Here is a 22806-nt window from a genome sequence, read left to right on the forward strand (position 1 = left end):
ATGCAAATGATTTAAATATAATAAAGGAGTCTTCTCACTACTATATAAAATAGATAACTAAAAAAGACCTACTGTATAGCACAGGGAACTCTATTTAAATATTCGGTAATGACATAAATGGGTAAATTCTTTAAAAAGAATAGATTATATGTATGCTGTGCTGTTGTGCTTAGTCCTATCCGACTCTTTGCAACCCCATGGACTGTAGCCCACCAGGCTCCTCTGTCCATGGGGATTCTCCAGGCAAGAATACTGGAGTGGGTTGCCATGCCCTCCTCCAGGGGGTCTTCCCAACCCAAGGACTAAACCCAGGTCTCCCACATTGCAGGCAGATTCTTTACCATCCGAGCCACCAGAGAAGCCCTAGAATACTGTCGTGGATAGCCTATCCCTTCTCCAGGGGATCTTCCCGACCAAGGAATTGAACTGGAGTCTCCTGAATTGTAGGTGGATGGTTTACCAGTTGAGCTACCAGGAAAGCCTGGATTATATGTATATGTCTGGCTAATTAACTTTACTGTACACCTGAAACTAACACGGCTTTGTAAATCAACTATACTGCAATAAAAATCATAAAAATAAAGGAGTCTTGTTCATAAGGTGACAGAAGGAGCTGCAGGAGGGGTTGAGAAGGAGACTGACTTGATTCCTTTTCTTCCTAATTTAGCTTTGGATCTCGGGCAGGTTGGCCTGGCGCTGTCACTCACCATCACACTCACAGGGATGTTCCAGTGGTGCGTCAAGCAAAGTGCCGAAGTGGAGAATATGGTGATGTTTATCTTTCCATTCTTAGCCTTTTCAAGTTTCTTTGCTGTTAAATGGCATAGAGCAATTCTTCTGTAAAATAGAAAATGATTATTTTTACATCACCGTTAACAAAGTTTTTTTTACATTCTCCTCCATCTGTTTAAAGTTAATGTAAAATAAAATATATACATCTTTTCTCAGTCTTATGTATGCATGTCAGAAAGTTTTATATTCATCACAAACTGTCCTCTAGTATAATAAATGTCTCTATAGGATGGAAGTTCTGAAGTCTTAGAATATAAGCTAATTTCTTAGCAGCTTGCTTATCTTTGTTTCTTAATGGGTAAGTCCTCGTTTTTGGTAAAAGAAAAAAAAATCAGTGTTTTGAGGTTTATTTAATTAATATGTTCCTCCATCAGCCCTCCCCCATTTTAGCATTTATTCTTGTGTGTGTTGAACACCTGAATTTGCTGGCAGCTCTTCTTTCTGGTAGGATAAGCTCTATCTCAGAATGTGCTCTCAAAAGTATGGAGGTATGGATGTTTAAGATGCCTTAATCAATATGTAAGTTATATACTTTACAAATGTTTGCACCTTCTCCTAAAGTGAGAAAAACAATAGAAATGAAATCTTTCCATTTCTCTTCTAATATAGTAGTAAGTGATTAATAATTAAATGGAGGTTTGATGACCATCCAGTTCTGTTATCTATAACATGTGGCCCTTCTGTAGCTATACACTACTGATTGGTATCCATAAATATTCTTTTCTGTGACAAAATTCTCTTGTTTTTTTTTTTATTCAAGTATGAAAAGCAGATCAATAAAACCTTATCATTCATTTTTCTAATTCTTTCAGTTTTACTATCATGTTGAAGGAAATAGCTGTAAGTGAAAGTGTTATAAGATGATGAACAAGTTTACCAATCATCAAAGACTATATCAAACTTCTACTTCAATACTTTGTGGTATTAAGACCTGAGATATTCTTAACCATGTAAAAGTAGATATAAATACATAAAAGCAGAACATTTCATTTATAGTCTCTGAACATCCATAAACTAGATCCTCTGATATTAACTGATGTGATGTCATATGTGTTTCAGATGATTTCAGTAGAAAGGGTTATTGAATATACAGACCTTAAGAAAGAAGAGCCCTGGGAACATACGCCATCCTTCCTGCTCCTTGAAGGAAAGATTGTCTTTGATAATGTTAAGTTCAGGCACAGCTTATGTGAGCCTCTGATATTGAAGGACCTGAGAGCATGCATTGACTCAGGACAAAAGGTTTGTTTAAGCCATCTGCCTCTTTAAAATCTAGCTAAAGATTTAGCACTGTGTTTGTTCTTGGCTTCCTTGTTGTGTTATGGGGACTCTTCATTCCTCTGTGGATGCAGATTAGATCAGTGATATGGCAGGTGAATTTTTCTTGGAAACTGATCATGGAATGGGGATCCCAGCATTTCTTTCCCTGTATCATGAGTTCCCTCATGGTGACAGGTGGCCCTCAGCTCCGAAGCTAGAACTTAAGCTGACCCAGGATACAATATGTTTCATCTGATTTTTATATTTGAAGTCTGGGAACCAGCCTTGGCTCCCTGTCCCTAACTCTCCAATATTACCTTTCTTTCCATCCTGTCATCTTTGTATGTCTGAAATCTCCTCCTCCTACCATGATGTCCTCTGCTTGTAACCTCCTCCTCTGTCTCTTGGCCGTTTCCATAGACTTTTCTTCCACTCACCCACACTTGGCTGCCATCCCCCTACCCTCCCCTGAGAGATTGCTCCATTCTTTAGCACCGATCTGATCCTTACTGGCCTGGGTGAGTTGCTTCTAGAAGCAGTGCAGCCCTATGTCCACTCCCACAGGGGCTGTGGGGTGACCCTGTAGTCACCAGAGAAGAGCCCAGAATCATGATAAGTCAGTAGTGAGGAACAAGAGCCCCCCATAGAGTCAGGGTCCAGAGACTCACTCAAAGTCTCTGCAAGCAAATCGAGGGGAACAGGGGAAGATGCACATGGAAGGCAGCAGAGAGGCTTGTGACCTGGTCCTGCCAGTATCCTTGTCTGCTGCTGCTGCTGCTGCTGCTAAGTCACTTCAGTCATGTCTGACTCTGTGCTATCCTATAGACAGCAGCCCACCAGGCTCCACCATCCCTGGGATTCTCCAGGCAAGAACACTGGAGTAGGTTGCCATTTCCTTCTCCAATGCATGAAAGTGAAAAGTGAAAGTGAAGTCGCTCAGTCATGTCCGACTCTTCTTGACCCCATGGATTGCAGCCTACCAGGCTCCTCCATCCATGGGATTTTCCAGGCAAAAGTACTGGAGTGGGGTGCCACTGCCTTCTCCAATCCATGTCTGCTAACAATGTTCTTTTCACACTTAGCTTGAGGCCCTTGGCCTGGACCAGGGTAGAGTCTTGAAGAAGAGTTGAAACCAGAACAGACAAGGTGGTAGGAAGCTCTCCTCCACCTGCCTCTCCAGCCAGTATATCTCCTGACTTATGCACACTGCTGCATGTGGGTTGCATGTAGGTTCTCCCAAAGCACCACCTCCTCCCACTTCCAGTGTGCATGCTGCCACTCTATCTCAGAGACCCTTCTCCTCATCCTCTGGCTGGTAAAAGTCTCCTAATTTTCTGGTTGATTAAAGTATCTGCCTCTGTGAGGCCCTCAATTTGTCCTCAGTGCCTTATATATATTAAGGTAACATTTACAGTACACTTGTGTTCATAGCAGCCAGAACTTAGAAGCAACTAAATCCTTACCAAAATATTATTCAGTGTTAAATAGTAAGAAAATTCTGACCTATGAATAAACCTTGGTGACATCTTGCTAAATGAAAGCAGCCAGACATAAAAGGAACAAATACCCTGATTCCACTTATGTGAGATTCCTGCTGCTGCTGCTGCTGCTGCTGCTGCTGCTAAGTCGCTTCAGTCGTGTCCGACTCTGTGCTACCCCATAGACGGCAGCCCACTAAGCTCCTCTGTCCCTGGGATTCTCCAGACAAGAATACTGGAGTGGGTTGCCATTTCCTTCTCCAATGAATGAACGTGAAAAGTGAAAGTGAAAGTGAAGTCGCTCAGTCGTGCCCGGCTCTTAGCGACCCCATGGACTACAGCCTACCAGGCTCCTCTGTCCATGGGATTTTCCAAGCAAGAGTACTGGAGTGGGGTGCCATTGCCTTCTCCATGTGAGGTTCCTAGAGTAGTCAAATTCAAGAAAACAGGAAGTAGGATGGTGGTCTCTAGGGACTGGGGGATGGGGGATGGGGAGTTGTTTGTTTAATGGGTAAGAATTTCAGTTTTATGAGGCAGAAAAATTCTGGAGCTTGGTTGCACAACAATATGAATGTACTGAACACCAAACTGTCCACTTAAAAATGGTTAAGTAGTTAAATTTTATATTATGTGAAGTTTATCATAATTAAAATAAAAGATAGCACCTATGGCATGCTTTGTAGTTTGGGGTCTGTATCTCACAGGTACCTTGAGACTTTTTAAAATCAGGGAGCACCTCACTTTCATCTCTGTTCCCCAGAAAGTGGCTTTCTGCAGGGCACACATAGGGTGCTGAGGGACTGCTGGCTGCGAAGGTGAGTGAGTAACATACAGTGTGAGAAGCCAGGAACCAGAGCATACACATGACAGCTGGGTGAACAACTGAAGAAAGAACTGCCCTTTAAAACTCTTTCTACCACAGACCTATCTAGTGGACTATAGCTTAATGTATGTAATTTAATGTATAGTAATTTAATGAATGAAACCCTGGAGACATGAAAATAAATATTAAACTTATTACCCAAATAATACCCAGGCAGCAGCTTCAGTTTGTCAAATGGCAAAAGCTCCCTCCTAATTATTTCAGGTTCCTTTGTAAGTCAAGAAGATGAACTGCTGTGTCAGGAAAACATTCACCACAGCTCTTGACATAGTCCTGTCCCTGAGAGGCCTGTAGGTGATGTTAGGTTACTCTCAATGTGTCTGTCAGATTTCTTGTTGTAAATATAATTCTGTTAACTTGCACTTGTCTTAAATTTTCCCATAAAAAGCCATAAAATATTAATTATCTAAGAAACTCTATAGTACAACTTAGGAGCATAACAGATTCTTATTTTTCCTTCTTAAAATCTGAAAATCATAGGATTATTGAAATTATACAATGTTTGTGGGCAAAACAAATTTGGAGACTGAATTAATGACTGCAGTAACTTGACTTTTGTTTGTTTGTTTTAATTTAAATTTATTTATTTTAATTGGAAGCTAATTACTTTACAATATTGTATTGGTTCTGCCACACATCAACATGAATCCGCCACGGGCATACACATGTTCCCCATCCTGAACCCCCCTCCCACCTCCCTCCCCATACCATCCCTCCGGGTCATCCCAGTGCACCAGCCCCAAGCATCCTGTATCAAACCTGGACTGGTGATTCGTTTCTTATATGCTAGTATACATGTTTCAGTGCCATTCTCCCAAATCAACCCACCCTCTCCCTCTCCCACAGAGTCCAAAAGACTGTTCTATACATCTGTGTCTCTTTTGCTTTCTCGCATACAGGGTTATCATTACCATCTTTCTAAATTCCATATACATGCGTTAGTATACTGTATTGGTGTTTTTCTTTCTGGCTTACTTCACTCTGTATAATAGGCTCCAGTTTCAACCACCTCATTAGAACTAATTCAAATGTATTCTTTTTAATGGCTGAGTAATACTCCATTGTGTATATGTACCACAGCTTTCTTATCCATTCATCTGCTGATGGACATCTAGGTTGCTTCCATGTCCTGGCTATTATAAACAGTGCTATGATGAACACTGGGGTACACTTGTCCCTTTCAGTTCTGGTTTCCTCAGTCTGTATGCCCAGCAATATAGTGAAAATGAGTATACTACCCAAAGCAATTTATAGATTCAATGCAATCCCTATCAAGCTACCAACGATATTTTTCACAGAGCTAGAACAAATAATTTCACAATTTGTATGGAAATGGAAAAAAACCTCAAATAGGCAAAGAAATCTTGAGAAAGAAGAATGGAACTGGAAGAATCAACCTTCCTGACTTCAGGCTCTACTACAAAGCCACAGTCATCAAGACAGTATGGTACTGGCACAAAGATAGAAATATAGATCAATGGAACAAAATAGAAAGCCAGAGATAAATCCACGCACCTATGGACACCTTATCTTTGACAAAGGAGGCAAGAATATACAATGGAGAAAAGACAATCTCTTTAACAAGTGATGCTGGGAAAACCGGTCAACCACTTGTAAAAGAATGAAATTAGAACACTTTCTAACACCATACACAAAAATAAACTCAAAATGGATTAAAGATATAAACATAAGACCAGAAACTATAAAGCTCTTAGAGGAGAACATAGGCAAAACACTCTTCGACATAAATCACAGCAGGATCTTCTATGACCCACCTCCCAGAATATTGGAAATAAAAGCAAACATAAACAAACGAGGCCTAATTAAACTTAAAAGCTTCTGCACAACAAAGGAAACTATAAACAAGGTGAAAAGACAGCCTTCAGAATGGGAGAAAATAATAGCAAATGAAGCAACTGACAAAGAACTAATCTCAAAAATATGCTAGCAACTCCTGCAGCTCAATTCCAGAAAAAAAGTAACTTGACTTTTGATCTGTGTCTTGATTCACCCAAAGTATCACCATTCGCTTCGTTTCTGTGTTTGAAGATGATACCCGGGCAGTAGATTCATGAAGTGATTTGACTCCACCTGTGTACATCCCAGGTTCCCTCTGCTCACATGTCCCAGGCCCTGTTACTCTAAGACATCCCTTTTGTTTTGGATTCAATTGAGAGAGGCCGCTGTTGGGTGGGGGAACAAGGGAGTGAGCCAGGCTAGCAGAAAAGAGGAAGTCACTCAGTCATGTCCAACTCTTTGTGACTCCATGGACTTCAGCCCATCAGGTTCCTGTGTCCATGGAATTTTCCAGGAAACAATACTGGAGTGGGTTGCCATTTTCTTCTCCAGGGGATCTTCTGGAGATCTCAGGCATTGAATGCGGGTCTCCTGCATTGCAGGAAGATTCTTTACCATCTGAGCCACAAGGGAAGCCCAGCCTAGCAGAAATTGGGCTTTATTCTCTTTTTGTCCTTGCCTCCATTGCCTCAATTCATGGGAATTAGAGTAAAGGGGGAAATGTAGTGGATACAAATAGGATTTGAATTCATGGAATAAACAGCTAGTAAAAATAAGACCCCAAATGAGGTAAATAGCACCCTAAGCTTCCTGGTTACTCAGGAAGTGGCCACAAACTCAACAGTGGCCACAGGACTGGAAAAGGTCAGTTTTCATTCCAATCCCAAAGAAAGGCAATGCCAAAGAATGTTCAGACTACCGCACGATTGCACTCATCTCACACGCTAGCAAGGTAACGCTCAAAGTTCTCCAAGCCAGGCTTCAACAGTATGTGAACCGAGAACTTCCAGAGGTTCAAGCTGGATTTTAAAAGCGCAAAGGAACCAGAGATCAAGCTGCCGACATCCGTTGGATCATTGAAAAAGCAAGAGAGTTCCAGAAAAACATCTATTTCTGCTCTATTGACTATGCCAAAGCCTTTGATTGTGTGGATCACAACAAACTGCAAAATTCTTAAACAGATGGGAACACCAGACCACCTGACCTGCATCTTGAGAAACCTATATGCAGGTCAAGAAGCAACAGTTAGAACTGGACATGAAACACAGACTGGTTCCAAACAGGGAAAGGAGTATGTCAAGGCTGTATATTGTCACCCTGCTTATTTAACTTATATTCAGAGTACATCATGCAGGGAATTCTGGATTGGATGAAGCACAAGCTGGAATTAAGATTGTCAGGAGAAATATCAATAACCTCAGATATGCAGATGACACCACCCTTATGGCAGAAAGTGAAGAAAAACAAGAGAGCTTCTTGATGAACGTGCAAGAGGAGAGTGAAAAATTTGGCTTAAAACTCCACATTCAGAAAACCAAGATCATGGCATCTGGTCCCATCACTTCATAGAAAATAGATGGGGAAACAATGAAAACAGTGAGAGACTATTTTTTTGGGGGGGCGGGGGACTCCAAAATCACTGCAGATGGTGACTGCTGTCATGAAATTAAAATACTCTTACTCTTTGGAAGAAAAGCTATGACCAACCTAGATAGCATATTAAAAAGCAGAGACGTTACTTTGCCAACAAAGGTCCTTCTAGCCAAAGCTATGGTTTTTCCAGGAGTCATGTATGGATGTGAGAGATGAACTATAAAGAAAGCTGAGTGCTGAAGAACTGGTGCTTTTGAACTGTGGTGTTAGAGAAGACTCTTGAGAGTCGCTAGGACTGCAAGGAGTTCCAACCAGTCAATCCTAAAGGAAATCAGTCCTGACTGTTCATTGGAAAGAGTGATGCTGAAGCTGCAACTCCAATACTTTGGCCACCTGATGTGAAGAACTGACTATTTTGAAAAGACCCTGATGCTGGCAAAGATTGAAGGCTGGAAAAGGGGATGACAGAAGATGAGATGGTTGGATGGCATCACTGACTCGATGGACATGAGTTTGTATAAGCTCTGGGAGTTGTTGATGAACATGGAAGCCTGGTGTGCTGCAGTCCATGGGGTCACAAAGAGTCGGATACAACTGAGTGACTGAACTGAACTGAATGGGGCTGCATGACATGATTTTAGTTTTTTAATATTTAGTTTTAAGTCATCTCTTTTACTTTAGTGTTACTACCTGATAAAGCTTTAGATGATGGTTAGCATTCTTTTAGAAATAAATTATTTGAAAATTAAGGTATGAACATTTCTATATACATAATGCTATTGTGTACTTAGTAGACTACAATATAGTAGAAACATAACTTTAAAAAATAATTTTATTTATTTTTGGTTCTACTGGTTCTTTGCTGATGCTCACTTTTTCTCTAGTTGCAGTGAGCAGGGGCTATTTTCCAGTTGCAGTGCACAGCCTTCTCATGGCAGTGGCTTCTCTTCTTTTGGCTCCCTGGCTTTAGGACATGTAGGCTTCAGTCACTGTGGTACATGGGCTTAGTTGCTCTGCATCATGTGGATTCTTCCTGCATCAGGGATCAAACCTGTGTCCCCTGCATTGATAGATGGATTCTTTACCACTTAGCCACCAAGGAAGCCCCTAAACATAACTTTTATTTGCAAAGAGAAACAAAAAAGTTCATATAACTTCCTTTTTTGTGTGATATTCATGTTATTTAGGTTTGTGTGTGTGCTCAGTCACTTGATCATATCTGACTCTTTGTGACCTCGTGGACTATAGCTCACCAGGCTCCTCTGTCCATGGGATTTCCCAGGCAGGAAACTGGACAGGGTTGCCATTTCCTTCTCCAAGGACTCTTCCCAATCCAGGGATCAAATCTGTGTTTCTTGCATTGGCAGGCAGATTCTTTACTGTTGTGCCACCTGGAAAACCCTGATTATTGAGGTGGTCTGTAACCAAATCCAAAATATCTTGAGGCCTGCCTGTACACAGAACATCGGTTCAGTTCAGTTCAGTTCAGTTGCTCAGTCATGTCTGACTCTGTGTCCCCATGGATTGCAGCACCCCAGGCTTCCCTGTCCATCACCAATTCCCAGAGCTTACATGAACTCATGTCCATCAAGATGGTGATGCCATCTAGCCATGACACAGAACATAGGAACCACATATATACACACTGAAATCTACCTATGTGCAGAGAATGGCCCATCTTATATTATATAAATTAGGGCTTAACATAAAGTACAAAATGTTTTATAGACATTGTGTTATCTTTGTAAGATAAAATTTGCTAAACCACTTTTCTTACATTTAATCTCTATAAATATAAGTTCTTTTTTGAAATGTCATGATTGATTTTACAGGCTAAGTTTTGAAACTTAAGAGGTATTCAATTGATAAAATATAAAGTTCCCAGCATTCTGAGTATAGTACTCAGAAATATTTAGTTCTTCTCTCTTTAAAGTCATGAGTTTTAAATTTTGGATGAATTAATTTACAAATGATGGAAAACATGCCTTTACAACCTCATTAATTCCAGATTCCTAAATAGAGATGAAATCATTTCTTGGGAAGCTTCCTTCAAGGAATCTGCAGTTGGGCTAGCTCATTGGTAGCAAAGGGCCTATTTCAGCATATTTGAATGCAGTTTTATTCCTCACCAGCATTCTACCTGTGCTATATTTATTCTTTACTGTTATTGTTGTTGGAGAAGGTGATGGCACCCCACTCCAGTACTCTTGCCTGGAAAATCCCATGGATGGAGGAGCCTGGTGGGCTGCAGTCCGTGGGGTCGCTAGGAGTCGGACACGACTGAGCGACTTCACTTTCACTTTCACTTTCACTTTTCATTTTCATGCATTGGAGAAGGAAATAGCAACCCACTCCAGTGTTCTTGCCTGGAGGATCCCAAGGACAGGGGAGCCTGCTGGGCTGCCATCTATGGGGTCGCACAGAGTCGAACACGACTGAAGCGACTTAGCAGCAGCAGCAGTTATTGTTGTACCTGTTGTTGTTTAGTTGCTAAGTCATGTCTGACTCTCTTGTAACCCCATGGACTGTAGCCCACCAAGGCTCCTCTTTCCATTGAAATCTCCGGGCAAGAGTACTGCAGTGGGTTGCCATTCCCTTCTCCAGGGGGTCTTTCAGATCCTGGGATCGAATCCGATTCTCCTGCACTGGCTGGTGGATTCCTTACCGCTGAGCTACCAGGAAAGCCCCAATCTTATTGTTGGTACACTTAATGTCTCTCTGCTTTGGTTTTAATGATTAGCATGACACTTGACATGTATCTTTCCAAAGTGCAATTCCAAATATTAATTTGTTAATAAAATGCCTTTTGAAGTGCTCTGATGAAATGTTCCATATAAATAGCAAATGTTTGTGTTGGCATTGATCTCATTATGTGCATTTTATCTACTAGCCACTGTCTTTTAAGACACTGAGATCTGCATTTTATAATTTTAAGATGTTTCCTTTCAACATAGATCATAATTAAGATATTTAATATCAGAAAGTGATTTAGTCTTTCTACCAAGTTTTATCTTAAATAATACACCCCTGAGAAAGTGAGTACTTGTTTATGTATAATACTTCTTATTTGACTTGTTGACATCTCTGTAAAATTAGCCACATAATTCTGAAGCTGAAATTACTTGGGCAGTAGGAATAAAGTTAATTTAAAAGCTGACTTCTTATGGACCATTTAGGAGATTGCTGGATTTTCACTCCAGCAGATTGTCATCTTTAACTTCTTGGAACCAGTGGGTGTCTTAACCAGGGAACAGCTGTCAATGTCTGAAATTTTTGATTGCCACAATTTGGAGGGTGCTTCTGGTATCTAGTGGGTAGAGTTCATGGTTACTACCAACATCCTACAATATACGGTATAGCCCTCCATCCCTCAACAAGGAATTATCTGGCCCAGAATGTCAACAGTGCCATAACTAAGAAACTTATATACTACTGTTTATATAGAACTTTTAAATTTCATCTTCAACAATCAGGATTTCTCCCAGGTTTGTTGCATCCTGTTAATTCTTAATCTCTTCTGGATCTCTTTACAGCTTGGCATTGTGGGAAGAACAGGAGCTGGAAAAAGTTCCCTTATTGCTGCACTTTTTAGATTGTCAGAACCTAAAGGTGGCATTTGGATTGATGACATCTTGATAACCCGTATTGGACTTAACCATTCACGGAAGAGTATGTCAGTTGCACCTCAGGTATGCACATTAGAACATTCTCACATGTTCTTTTTATAAGGCACCCAAGTTTACTTGTTTTTAATTTGATTATTTTTTTCAAATTACATGAAATGATTAATCCTTTTTCCCCTCAATAGAGCATATTTTTAGCAGCAGGTATTTTCAACAGACACTTTCATCAGACACCAGGTTTTGGTTCTTTGTTCATTCATTAGTTTTGTTTGCACGTGATTTAAGGACTTACTGAGATAGATTTCTGGACTTAGAGTTCCTCAGGTACCACACAATTCTGAGAACAAAAGGACTAATGATTTGTTTAGCACTGGAGAGATTCCTATAGGGAAACACGAATTTTAAGTGTCTTACAGGTGGAATTTTGCTCTGGAAACAAGGACATCTTTTCAAAGGTGACTATCTCCCTGGAGGGTGCTTTGGGAAACTGTGGGGCTTTGAGAATTTCAGGGCATATAGATGCTTTGGGGAGACTTACAATTTGGATATTAGTAAGTAACTTTCACCAGGGAGTCAGCACAGAAAAGTAAGGAAGAATATGGAACGCAGAGTTCCATCTCTGTGCACCTCGGCTTTCTCTCTTACAAGGCAGCTAGCAGTCCAAACCCCTGGGGCTGTTGTGAGGACAAAATAGGTGAGTGTGAAGTGCCTCACACAGACCCAAAACATAGATGCCGTGAGGATGGAGCATTGAATCGGCCATCTCTTCCTGAGTTCTGAGTCTGTTTTCTTTTTTTTCTGATTCTTAAAGTATGACTTTGAGAGATTGTTACTGGGTTATATGCACAGTAGAAGTGCCTGTCTTTCCTTGTGGTTCATCCACTCAACATAATTCCACGAGTATTTACTGAGCAATTACTGTCCTCCAGGTACATAGCCAAGGGTAACATAGGCCCTGTGTGTCCTCAGCTGCCATCCTGCCCTTTGCTTTGACAGACTTACCAATTTTTTGTTTTGAGTTTTTTTTTTTTTGTTTGTTTCGTACTGTACAATTCTCCAGAAAAGCTCAGGAAAACACAGACATCATAGGAAATGAGAAACACAGACAGGAAAGGAGAAAAATGAACCAGGCAAATGTGATTCCTTGAATGTGGGTATAATGAGCTCTGGAATGCCTGTTTATTAGGAAGCGTATATAATATGGTACCCAAAGGGAAGGAGAGTGTGGATTTGAGTCTTACGACTGAGTACAACTGTTGCTACCTACCCCTGTCCTCTAAAATACCTGGAATTAGTATAAGTACTTTTGAAATCAAGATATTCTTTTCAGAATACAGTGAGATTACACCTCACACCCCTTAAGATGTCTACTATCAAAAAAGAAAGAAAAATAATAACAAGTGTTGGCAAGGTTGTAGAGAAATTAGATTCCTGCTCATTGTTGATAGGAATGTAAAATGGTGCAGCCACTGTGGAAAAAAAAAAAAATGATGGTTGCTCAAAAGATTTAAAAATAGAATTGTCATATGATCTAGCAATTCTACTTTAGGATTTCAGCCCAAAATAATTGAAATAAAGGTCTTGAAGAGATACTTGAAGAAGTCTTGAAGAGATGTATATTCATAGCAGAGTTATTCTTAATAGCCTAAGGGTTGAGGGTCCCAAGGCTGCATTGACAGATGGATGGATTAGCAAAATCTAGTACATGTACATACCATGAAGTACTATTCAGCCTTAAAAAAAATGAAATTCTGACACATGCTAAAACGCAGATGAACCTTGAGGACATTGTGCTAATGAAATAGGCCAGTCACAAATGACAAATAGTGTATGATTCTACCAATACAAAGTACCTAGAGTAGTCAATTCATGGAGATGGGAAGTAGAGTGATGGTTGCCATGAGCTGCCAGGAGCAAGGAATGGAGAGTTGTTGTTTAATGGGTACAGAGTTTCAGTTTTGCAAAATGAAAGGAATCTGTGACTGGATGGTGGTGATCCAGATTCACAACAATGTGAATGTATTTAATACCACTGAACTGTTTACTTAAAAATGATTATTCTAGTAAATTTTCTGTGTGTTAATATTTGACCACAATTAAAATTTTTTTCAAAGGTATCCTTTTTAGGAAAAATGGAAAGAAATTTTTAGTATGTAAAATGCCTGTATTTAAAGATTCCCACTGGCTATTAGATTCATAACTTAGTTGTTATAGTAGAAAATGAATAAGTTTAGATTACCAAGTTTTATATTTTGGAATGTGCCAAATGAGATTAGTTTGCAGAAATAATGGGTGTGTCTGTAAAATCCTTTTGTATCATTGGATGAAAGGATTTAGAAATGTGCTCCACATTATTTTTAATGAAAAAGGTTGTGTGGCTATATACATAAAAGAACTCTATAAATAAAGAAGTAATGGTAGATGGTCTTGGCTCTGCAGGTAATGTTTGGAAACACATCTGAGAAAAGATTAAACATCCTTCATCACCAGGTTTTGGTTCTGTTCCATAAGTTTCCACCCTACTTTTGAGCATGTTCTATGGGCTTCCCTGGTGGCTCAGACAGAAAAGAATCTGCCTGCAATACAGGAGACCCGGATTCAATACCTGGGTCAGTAAGATACCCTGAAAAAGAAAATGGCTTCCCACTCTAGTATTCTTGCTTGGAGTATTCCATGGACAGAGGAGCCTGTGTGGCTACAGACCAAATCAGACATGACTGATTTCACTTTCACTTATATACACACTCCAGAGAACATGCTTATAAAAGAGTGCTAAACTTTCTATCCATGTTGTTGCTGCTGCCTGCCAAGTCACTTCAGTCGTGTCCGACTCTGTGCGACCCCATAGACTGCAGCCTACCAGGCTTCTCTGTCCATGGGATTCTCCAGGCAAGAACACTGGAGTGGGTTGCCATTTCCTTCTCCAATGCTTGAAAGTGGAAAGTGAAAGTGAAGTCACTCAGTCGTGTCTGACTCTTAGCGACCCCATGGACTGCAGCCTACCAGGCTCCTCCATCCATGGGATTTTCTGGGCAACAGTACTGGAATGGGGTGCCATTGCCTTCTCCCATCCATGTTGTTAATGATCATCAAATATTTATTTTTCCATTTTATATCTATTTGTCTCCAAGGTGCAGTGTTGATTGATTAAAGACAGAGAATTTGGAGAGAACTTTCAATGTGCAAAAGTTCCCAGGAAATCATTCAAGAGGCAGCCAGGGGTAGAATATTTAAGAGTGTAGACCAAGTGTCAGTGTGACCCACAGTTTTATTCCTGCTCTGGCTCATACAGCTATAGGACTTTGATGAAGTCACTCGGCTTTCAAGTTTCAGCCTCCCCATCCTTGAACCAGATCTGCAAATTACTGCCTCACAAATTTGTTGTGAAGATGTAACTGGTGAGGAAACGTTCGTGGCCCGTGCTTGGTTTTTGGGAAAGCTCAGTCAATAGTAGCTATTGTTATTCCTATAGATTGGGGGACTGGCCTTTTGGGTATTAGTCTACATAAGTAAAAAGAGTAACACGTTCTGAAATGACTTTGCTCTTTAATTTCTGTTTATGTTGTTATGGTTCCTTGTGGTTTTCTTTATATTTATTGTATAAACCAAATTATTTATATAAATTTAAAGAGTGTTAGTTGTTCAGTTGTTTCTGACTCTTAGTGACCCCAGGGAGTGTAGCCCACAAGGATTCTCTTTCCCTGGAATTCTCCAGGCAAGAATTCTGAAGTGGGCAGCCATTTCCTTCTTCAGGGGATTTTCCAGACCCAGAGAATGAACCCTGGTCTCCTGCATTGCAGGCAGATTCTTTACCATTTGAGTCAAAGAATAAAGCACAAACCAAATCAAACTAAAACAACAAAAAACTACAGTAGGAATTTTGTGAAAAAGCATAACAGAGTAATATATCTAATGTTTTCTACCAAGAGCAAGAAGAGAGAATATTGTTTGTTTGTTTATTTCAGTATTTTGATTTGTGGCTCCTCTCCCAGCAGCTTCTTTCCTGACCACCACTGAATACACACTCATACTTTCCAGTCCATGATGAAGACCTCTGGCATTTTTATTTTTTCTCAGCTCTCCCCACATTCTTGACTATTTTTATCCTCTCCTAGAGGACAGAGCCTGAATCTCTCATTTCTGTTCCTCTAGTGCTTGTTTTAGGCTCTGACAAGTTACACAAGCGGAAAAGGTGATGGCACGCCACTCCAATACTCTTGCCTGGAAAATCCCATGGACAGAGGGGCCTGGTGGGCTGCAGTCCATGGGGTCGCTAGGAGTCGGACACGACTGAGTGACTTCACTTTCACTTTTCACTTTCATGCATTGGAAAAGGAAATAGCAACCCACTCCAGTGTTCTTGCCTGGAGAATCCCAGGGATGGGGGACAGGTGGGCTCCCGTCTATGGGGTCGCACAGAGTTGGACACGACTGAAGCGACTTAGCAGCTTAGCAGCAAGTTACAGAAGTATTAATAATAATTCCTAACATTTGTGGAATCCTCACTTCATGGCAAATAGATGGGGAAACAGTGGAAACAGTGACAGACTTTATTTTGGGGGGCCCCAAAATCACTGCAGGTGGTGACTGCAGACATGAAATTAAAAGACACTTACTCCTTGGAAGAAAAATTATGACCAACCTAGACAGCATATTAAAAAGTAGAGACGTTCCCCATCCTGAACCCGGGTATACCTGTGGCGGATTCATTTCGATATTTGGCAAAACTAATACAATATTGTAAAGTTTAAAAATAAAATAAAATTAAAAAAAAATAAAATGTAAAAAAAAAAAAAAAGCAGAGACGTTACTTTGCCAACAAAGGTCCATCTAGTCGAGGCTATGGTTTTTCCAGAAGTCACGTGTGGATGTGAAAGTTTGACTATGAAGAAAGCTGAACGCTGAAGAATTGATGCTTTTTTTTTTTTAAATTTTATTTTATTTTTAAACTTTACATAATTGTATTAGTTTTGCCAAATATCAAAATGAATCCGCCACAGGTATACATGTCGTGTTGGAGAAGACTCTTGAGAGTCCCTTGGACTGTAAAGATATCCAACCAGTCAATCCTAAAGGAAATCAGTTCTGAATTTCAATTGGAAGGACTGATGCTGAAGCTGAGACTCCAATACTTTGGCCACCTGATGCGAAGAACAAACTCGTTGGAAAAGACCCTGATGCTGGGAAAGTTTGAAGGCAGGAGGAGAAAGGGGACAACAGAGGATGAGTTGTTTGCATGACATCACTGACTCAATGGACATGAGTGTGAGTAAACCCTGGGCGTTGGTGATGGACAGGGAGGCCTGGAATGCTGCAGTCCATGGGGTCACAAAGAGTCAGACACAACTGAGCAACTGAACTGAACTGAACTAACACATTTTAACCTCTTTCCCTACCATTTCTTGTTTAATTCTCACACTTCTGTTGTTATCCTTACCTGTCAAATTTGAAAATAGAGGTTCTGGGAGCTTATGCCTTTTAATAAGTAAGGGGCCAAGCCCCGACACAAATTTTGTGTGTGTCTATTTTTTTTAATTGAAGTACAGTTGCTCTGGTGGCTTGGTGGTAAAGAATCTCACTGAGAGTGCAGGAGACATAGGTTTGATTCCTGGCTTGGGAAGATCCCGTAGAGAAGGAAATGGCAACCCACTCTAGTATTCTTGCCTGGGAAATTCCATGGACAGAGGAACCTTATGGGCTACAGTCCATGGGGTTGCAAAAGAGTAGGACACAGTTTAGTGACTGAACAACAACAGCAACAAAGCCTGCTTATCTGAACAGATCTTGAAAAACAGATTTCAAAACCTCTGGATGATTCTCTAAACCTAGAACCCCTTATGATAGTAGCACAAATAAATTGTTTTCAGATGAAGAGGGATTCCGTGCAAATTCAGTATTTATGATTACAGCCCAAGTGTTGGTACAGATCAGCAGTCATCATCTTTCTCATGTTTAAACAGATTCATTTTTTAACATTTTATAGGCTTAAAAAAAAAAAAAAAAAGCAAAAGCTAAGTGTTTTTTAAACAGCTTACTTTCCTCTTATGGTATTTTTATTCCATGAGTTTTCTTCAATAGGTTGAAGGGTGAATCAGAGCTCGCTCTCTAAGACTTCTCCATGATTACCAGCTTTTCTCCCCACCCCTACCCAGCCCCACACCTTGTTTTTTTCTTGAGAACAAAACTGAGAGGGAGAATACTAGTAAGGAAATATAACTGGATTCTAGCCTAATGTACTCAGCCCTTTGTTTCTTAACCTGAAGTCTTCATTAAATCCCTTGAAAGTGCTCCCTGGAGCCCCTGAAGCAGGACTTTACATGACTTAAATTCTTCTTCCTTTGTTGGAAAACAATGTCTTTTTCTTCTGAATATGGATGATGATCAGACATTCAGTCTGATAATTCAGACATTCAGTTCAGTTCAGTTCAGTTGCTCAGTCCTGTCAGACTCCTTGGGACCCCATGAATTGCAGCACACCAGGCCTCCCTGTCAATCACCAACTCCCAGGCTTTACTCAAACTCATGTCCATGGAGTCGGTGATGCCATCCAGCCATCTCATCCTCTGTTGTCCCCTTCTCCTCCTGCCCCCAATCCCTACCAGCATCAGGGTCTTTTTCAGTGAGTCAACTCTTCACATGAGTTGGCTAAAGTATTGGAGTTTCAGCTTCAGCATCAGTCCTTCCAATAAACACCCAGGACTGATCTCCTTTAGGATAGACTAATTGGATCTCCTTGCAGTCCAAGGGACTCTCAAGAGTCTTCTCCAGCACCACAGTTCAAAAGCATCAATTCTTCAGCGCTCAACCTTCTTCACGGTCCAAATTTCACATCCATACATGACCACCGGAAAAACCATAGCATTGATTAGATGGACCTTTGATGGCAAAGTAATGTCTCTGCTTTTTAATATGCTCACTAGGATGGTCATAACTTTCCTTCCAAGGAGTAAGCATCTTTTAATTTCATGGCTGCAATCACCATCTGCAGTGATTTTGGAGCCCAGAAAAATAAAGTCAGCCACTGTTTCCACTGTTTCCCCATCTATCTGCCATGAAGTGATGGGACCGGATGCCATGATCTTCGTTTTCTGAATGTTGAGCTTTAAGCCAACTTTTTCACTCTCCACTTTCACTTTCATCAAGAGGCTTTTTAGTTCCTCTTCACTTTCTGCCATAAGGGTGGTGTCATCTGCATGTCTGAGGTTATTGAGGTTTCTCCCAGCAATCTTGATTCCAGCTTGTGCTTCTTCCAGCCCAGCATTTCTGATGATGTACTCTGCATATAAGTTAAATAAGCAGGGTGACAATATACAGCCTTGACGTACTCCTTTTCCTATTTGGAACCAGTCTGTTGTTCCATACCCAGTTCTAACCGTTGCTTCCTGACTTGCATATAGGTTTCTTAAGAGTCAGGTCAGGTGGTCTGGTATTCCCATCTCTTTCAGAATTTTCCACAGTTGATTGTGATCCACACAGTCAAAGGCTTTGGCATAGTCAATAAAGCAGAAATAGATGCTTTTCTGGAACTCTCTTGCTTTTTCTACAATCCAGCAGATGTTGGCAATTTGATCTCTGATTCCTCTGCCTTTTCTAAAACCAGCTTGAACATCCGGAAGTTCACGGTTCATGTACTGCTGAAGCCTGGCTTGGAGAATTTTGAGCTTTACTTTACTAACGTGTGAGATGAGTGCAATTGTGCAGTAGTTTGAGCATTCTTTGGGATTGCCTTACTTTAGGATTGGAATGAAAATTGACCTTTTCCAGTCCTGTGGCCACTGCTGAGTTTTCCAAATTTGCTGGCATATTGAGTGCATCACTTTCACAGCATCGTCTTTCAGGATTTGAAATAGCTCAACTGGAATTCCATCACCTCCACTAGCTTTGTTCGTAGTGATGCTTCCTAAGGGCCTCCTGACTTCCCACTCCAGGATGTCTGGCTCTAAGTGAGTAATCACATCATCGTGGATATCTGGGTCATGAAGATCTTTTTTGTATAGTTCTTCTGTGTATTCTTACACCTCTTCTTAATATCTTATGCTTCTGTTAGGTCTGTACTATATCTGTCCTTTATTGTGCCCATCTTTGCATGAAATATTCCCTTGATATCTCTAATTTTCTTGAAGAGATTGCTAGTCTTTCCCATTCTGTTGTTTTCCTCTATTTCTTTGCACTGATCACTGAGGAAGGCTTTCTTATCTCTTCTTGCTATTCTTTGGAAATCTGCATTCAGATGGGTGTATCTTTTCTTTTCTGTTTTGCCTTTCACTTCTCTTCTTTTCAAAGCTATTTGTAAGGCCTCCTCAGACAGCTGTTTTGCTTTTTTGCATTTCTTTTCCTTGGGGATGGTCTTGATTCCTGTCTCCTATACAATGTCATGAACCTCTGTTCATAGTTCATTGGGCATTCTGCCTATCAGATCTAGTCCCTTAAATCTATTTATCACTTCTCCTGTATAGTCATAAGGGATTTGATTTAGGTCATACCTGAATGGTCTCATGATTTTCCCTACTTTCTTCAATTTAAGTCTGAATTTGGCAATGAGGAGTTCATGATCTTAGCCACAGTCAGCCCCACATCTTGTTTTTGCTGATTGTATGGAGCTTCTCCATCTTTGGCTGCAAAGAATATAATCAATCTGATTTTGGTGTTGACCATCTGGTGATGTCCATGTGTAGAGTCTTCTCTTGTGTTGTTGAAAGAGGGTGTTTGCTATGACCAGTGCATTCTCTTTGGCAAAATTCTATTAGTCTTTGCCTTGCTTCATTCTGTTCTCCAAGGCCAAATCTGCCTGTTACTCCAGGTGTTTCTTGACTTCCTACTTTTGTATTCCAGTCTCCTATAATGAAAAGGACATCTTTTTTGGGTGTTAGTTCTAAAAGATCTTGTAGGTCTTCATAGAACCATTCAACTTCAGCTTCTTCAGCATTACTGGTTGGGGCATAGGCTTGGATTACCGTGATATTGAATGGTTTGCCTTGGAAATGAACAGATCATTCTGTCGTTTTTGAGATTGCATCCAAGTACTGCGTTTGAACTCTTTTGTTGACCATAATGGCTACTCCATTTTTTCTAAGGGATTCCTGCCCAAAGTAGTAGATATAATGGTCATCTGAGTTAAATTCACCCATTCCAGTACATTTTAGTTTGCTGATTCCTAGAATGTCAATGTTCACTCTTGCCATCTCCTGTTTGACACCTTCCAATTTGCCTTGATTTGTGGACCTAACATTCCAGGTTCCTATGCAATATTGCTCTTTACAACATCGGACCTTGCTTCTATCACCAGTCACATCCACAACTGGGTATTGTTTTTGCTTTGGCTCCATCCTTTCACTCTTTCTGGAGTTATTTCTCCACTGATCTCCAGTAGCATATTGGGAACCTACTGACCTGGGGAGTTCCTCTTTCAGTATCCTATCATTTTGCCTTTTCATGCTGTTCATGTTTCATTCAGACATTACAGGATTTAAAAAAAAGATGGAAACCAAGATTAAAAGTGACTTCAGGTGGTTTTCTTATTCTTATAACAGGGAGATAAGCTTCCCCTTAAGAAAGATCCTCAGATTAGAAATGATAATGTAGCTCTTAGGAGTCAGCAGCAGTAGCTTCTGTGAGGATATACTATAGTGGAGGGCAGATTCCTGGTTTGGGACTGACAGGATTATCTGCTTTGTTTATAACCAACCACTTGTATGGTTTTGCCTTCATCTCAGGGTGTGTTAGGCCTCTGAAGGTTAGTGAGTAGGATTTCTTTGTAAGATAATGAGGGTCTTATCTTCCAGCAGCAGACATAAAAGGTCCACTAAGATTGCAGTTTCCAGTCTTGCAGTTGTGCCAAGGGATTATCAGTTTACTACAGTAAATGCTGATTCAGAGTGGCCATTATTGGGTCACATGCCTAATATGAATTTATGTTGAGTAACAAAGGAAAAAATTACAACTGAATATGGCACTCTAGGATTAAATTTTAAAATTATGAACTTTAAACCATGATGAAAAACAGTTTTGAAACTATTGCTCCATTTAAAATATTATATTAAATAAGAGTATTTTTCCCCTAACTCTGCTGTGTCAGCTAAGCTTTATTAAGTGAGGTTTAGTTGTATACCTTCAGAAAAAGTATACATGGGCCAATAAATTTGGTGTTTATTTACACATAGGTTGTACATCCTGCCATAAATCTCTACAGTAAAGTGTTCTGCCTGCTGCTGCTGCTAAGTCGCTTCAGTCGTGTCCGACTCTGTGCGACCCCATAGACAGCAACCCACCAGGCTCCCCCGTCCCTGGATTCTCCAGGCAAGAACACTGGAGTGGGTTGCCATTTCCTTCTCCAATGCATGAAAGTGAAAAGTGAAAGTGAAAGTGAAGCTGCTCAGTCGTGTCTGACTCTTAGCAACCCCATGGACTGTAGCCTACCGGGCTTCTCCGTCCATGGAATTTTCTAGGCAAGAGTACTGGTGTGGGGTTCCATTGCCTTCTCTGGAAGTTTTCTGCCTACAAATATTTAAAATTTTTATTTATTTATTTGGCGGCACTGGTTGCTTTGAGCTGGCTTTCTGTAGTTTGCAGTGAGTGGGGGCTACTCTTCATTGTGGTGCACAGGCTTCTCATTGCGGTGGCTTCTCTCATTGCAGAATACAGGCTCTAGGCCAGTGGGCTTCAGTAGAAATGTGCAGGCTCTGTAGTTGTGCCTCGATGGCTCCAGAGCATGGATTTGGTAGTTGTTGCACACTGGCTTAGTTGCTCCACAGTATGTGGAATCTTCCCAGACCAGGGATCGAACCTGTGTCACCTACACTGGCAGGTGGATTCTTAGCTACTGTACCAAGAGGAAAATCCCTTACAAATATTTTTACAACCCTTATTTATCAGATTAGTTTACTAACTTCATGATTGGAGGTAGTCTTCCCTTATAGCTCAGTCTGTAAAGAATCTGCCTGCAGTGCAGGAGGCCTGGGTTCAATCCCTGGGTTGGGAAGATCCCCTGGACAAGGAAATGGCAACCCACTCCAGTATCCTTGCCTGGAAAATCTCATGGACAGAGGAGCCTGGTGGGCTGCAGTCCATGGGGTCACAAAGAGTTGGGCACGACTGAGCAACTAACACTTTACTTACTTACTTTAAATAATAAGTATCTATCAGAAATAAGGGTCATTCATTTGACCCTTATCTGCCCTTGCAGTATGTGTTTGTCAGCACTTTTATTACCTTTTGAAGATAATATAATGGTTTCTTATTTGGCAAGTGATGAAAGTAGAGTGAGTAGAAACCAAAATGAACACCACACATGAAATACATGACCTATTATAACAGACATTGTTCACAAATTGCCTGCTGACTTTAAAGAAAAATGTAGGTTCAGTCAGTTAATGTTGTAATA

The 22806-nt window shown here is 40.6% G+C and overlaps 1 protein-coding gene across 1 annotated transcript in view; it reads left to right on the forward strand.

Annotated features, from left to right (window-relative positions):
* LOC100337053 (ATP-binding cassette sub-family C member 4) overlaps positions 1-22806 on the forward strand; it is a 1051816-nt gene that overhangs the window by 996605 nt on the left and 32405 nt on the right. Inside the window, exons 25-27 of the mRNA XM_059892301.1 lie at positions 668-768; positions 1852-2034; positions 11337-11492. Of these exons, the coding sequence (XP_059748284.1) occupies positions 668-768; positions 1852-2034; positions 11337-11492 (440 nt within the window). The remainder of the gene's footprint in view (positions 1-667; positions 769-1851; positions 2035-11336; positions 11493-22806) is intronic.

The sequence above is a fragment of the Bos taurus genome, chromosome 12 (genome assembly GCF_002263795.3).
Source record: "Bos taurus isolate L1 Dominette 01449 registration number 42190680 breed Hereford chromosome 12, ARS-UCD2.0, whole genome shotgun sequence".
Lineage (NCBI taxonomy): Eukaryota > Metazoa > Chordata > Mammalia > Artiodactyla > Bovidae > Bos > Bos taurus.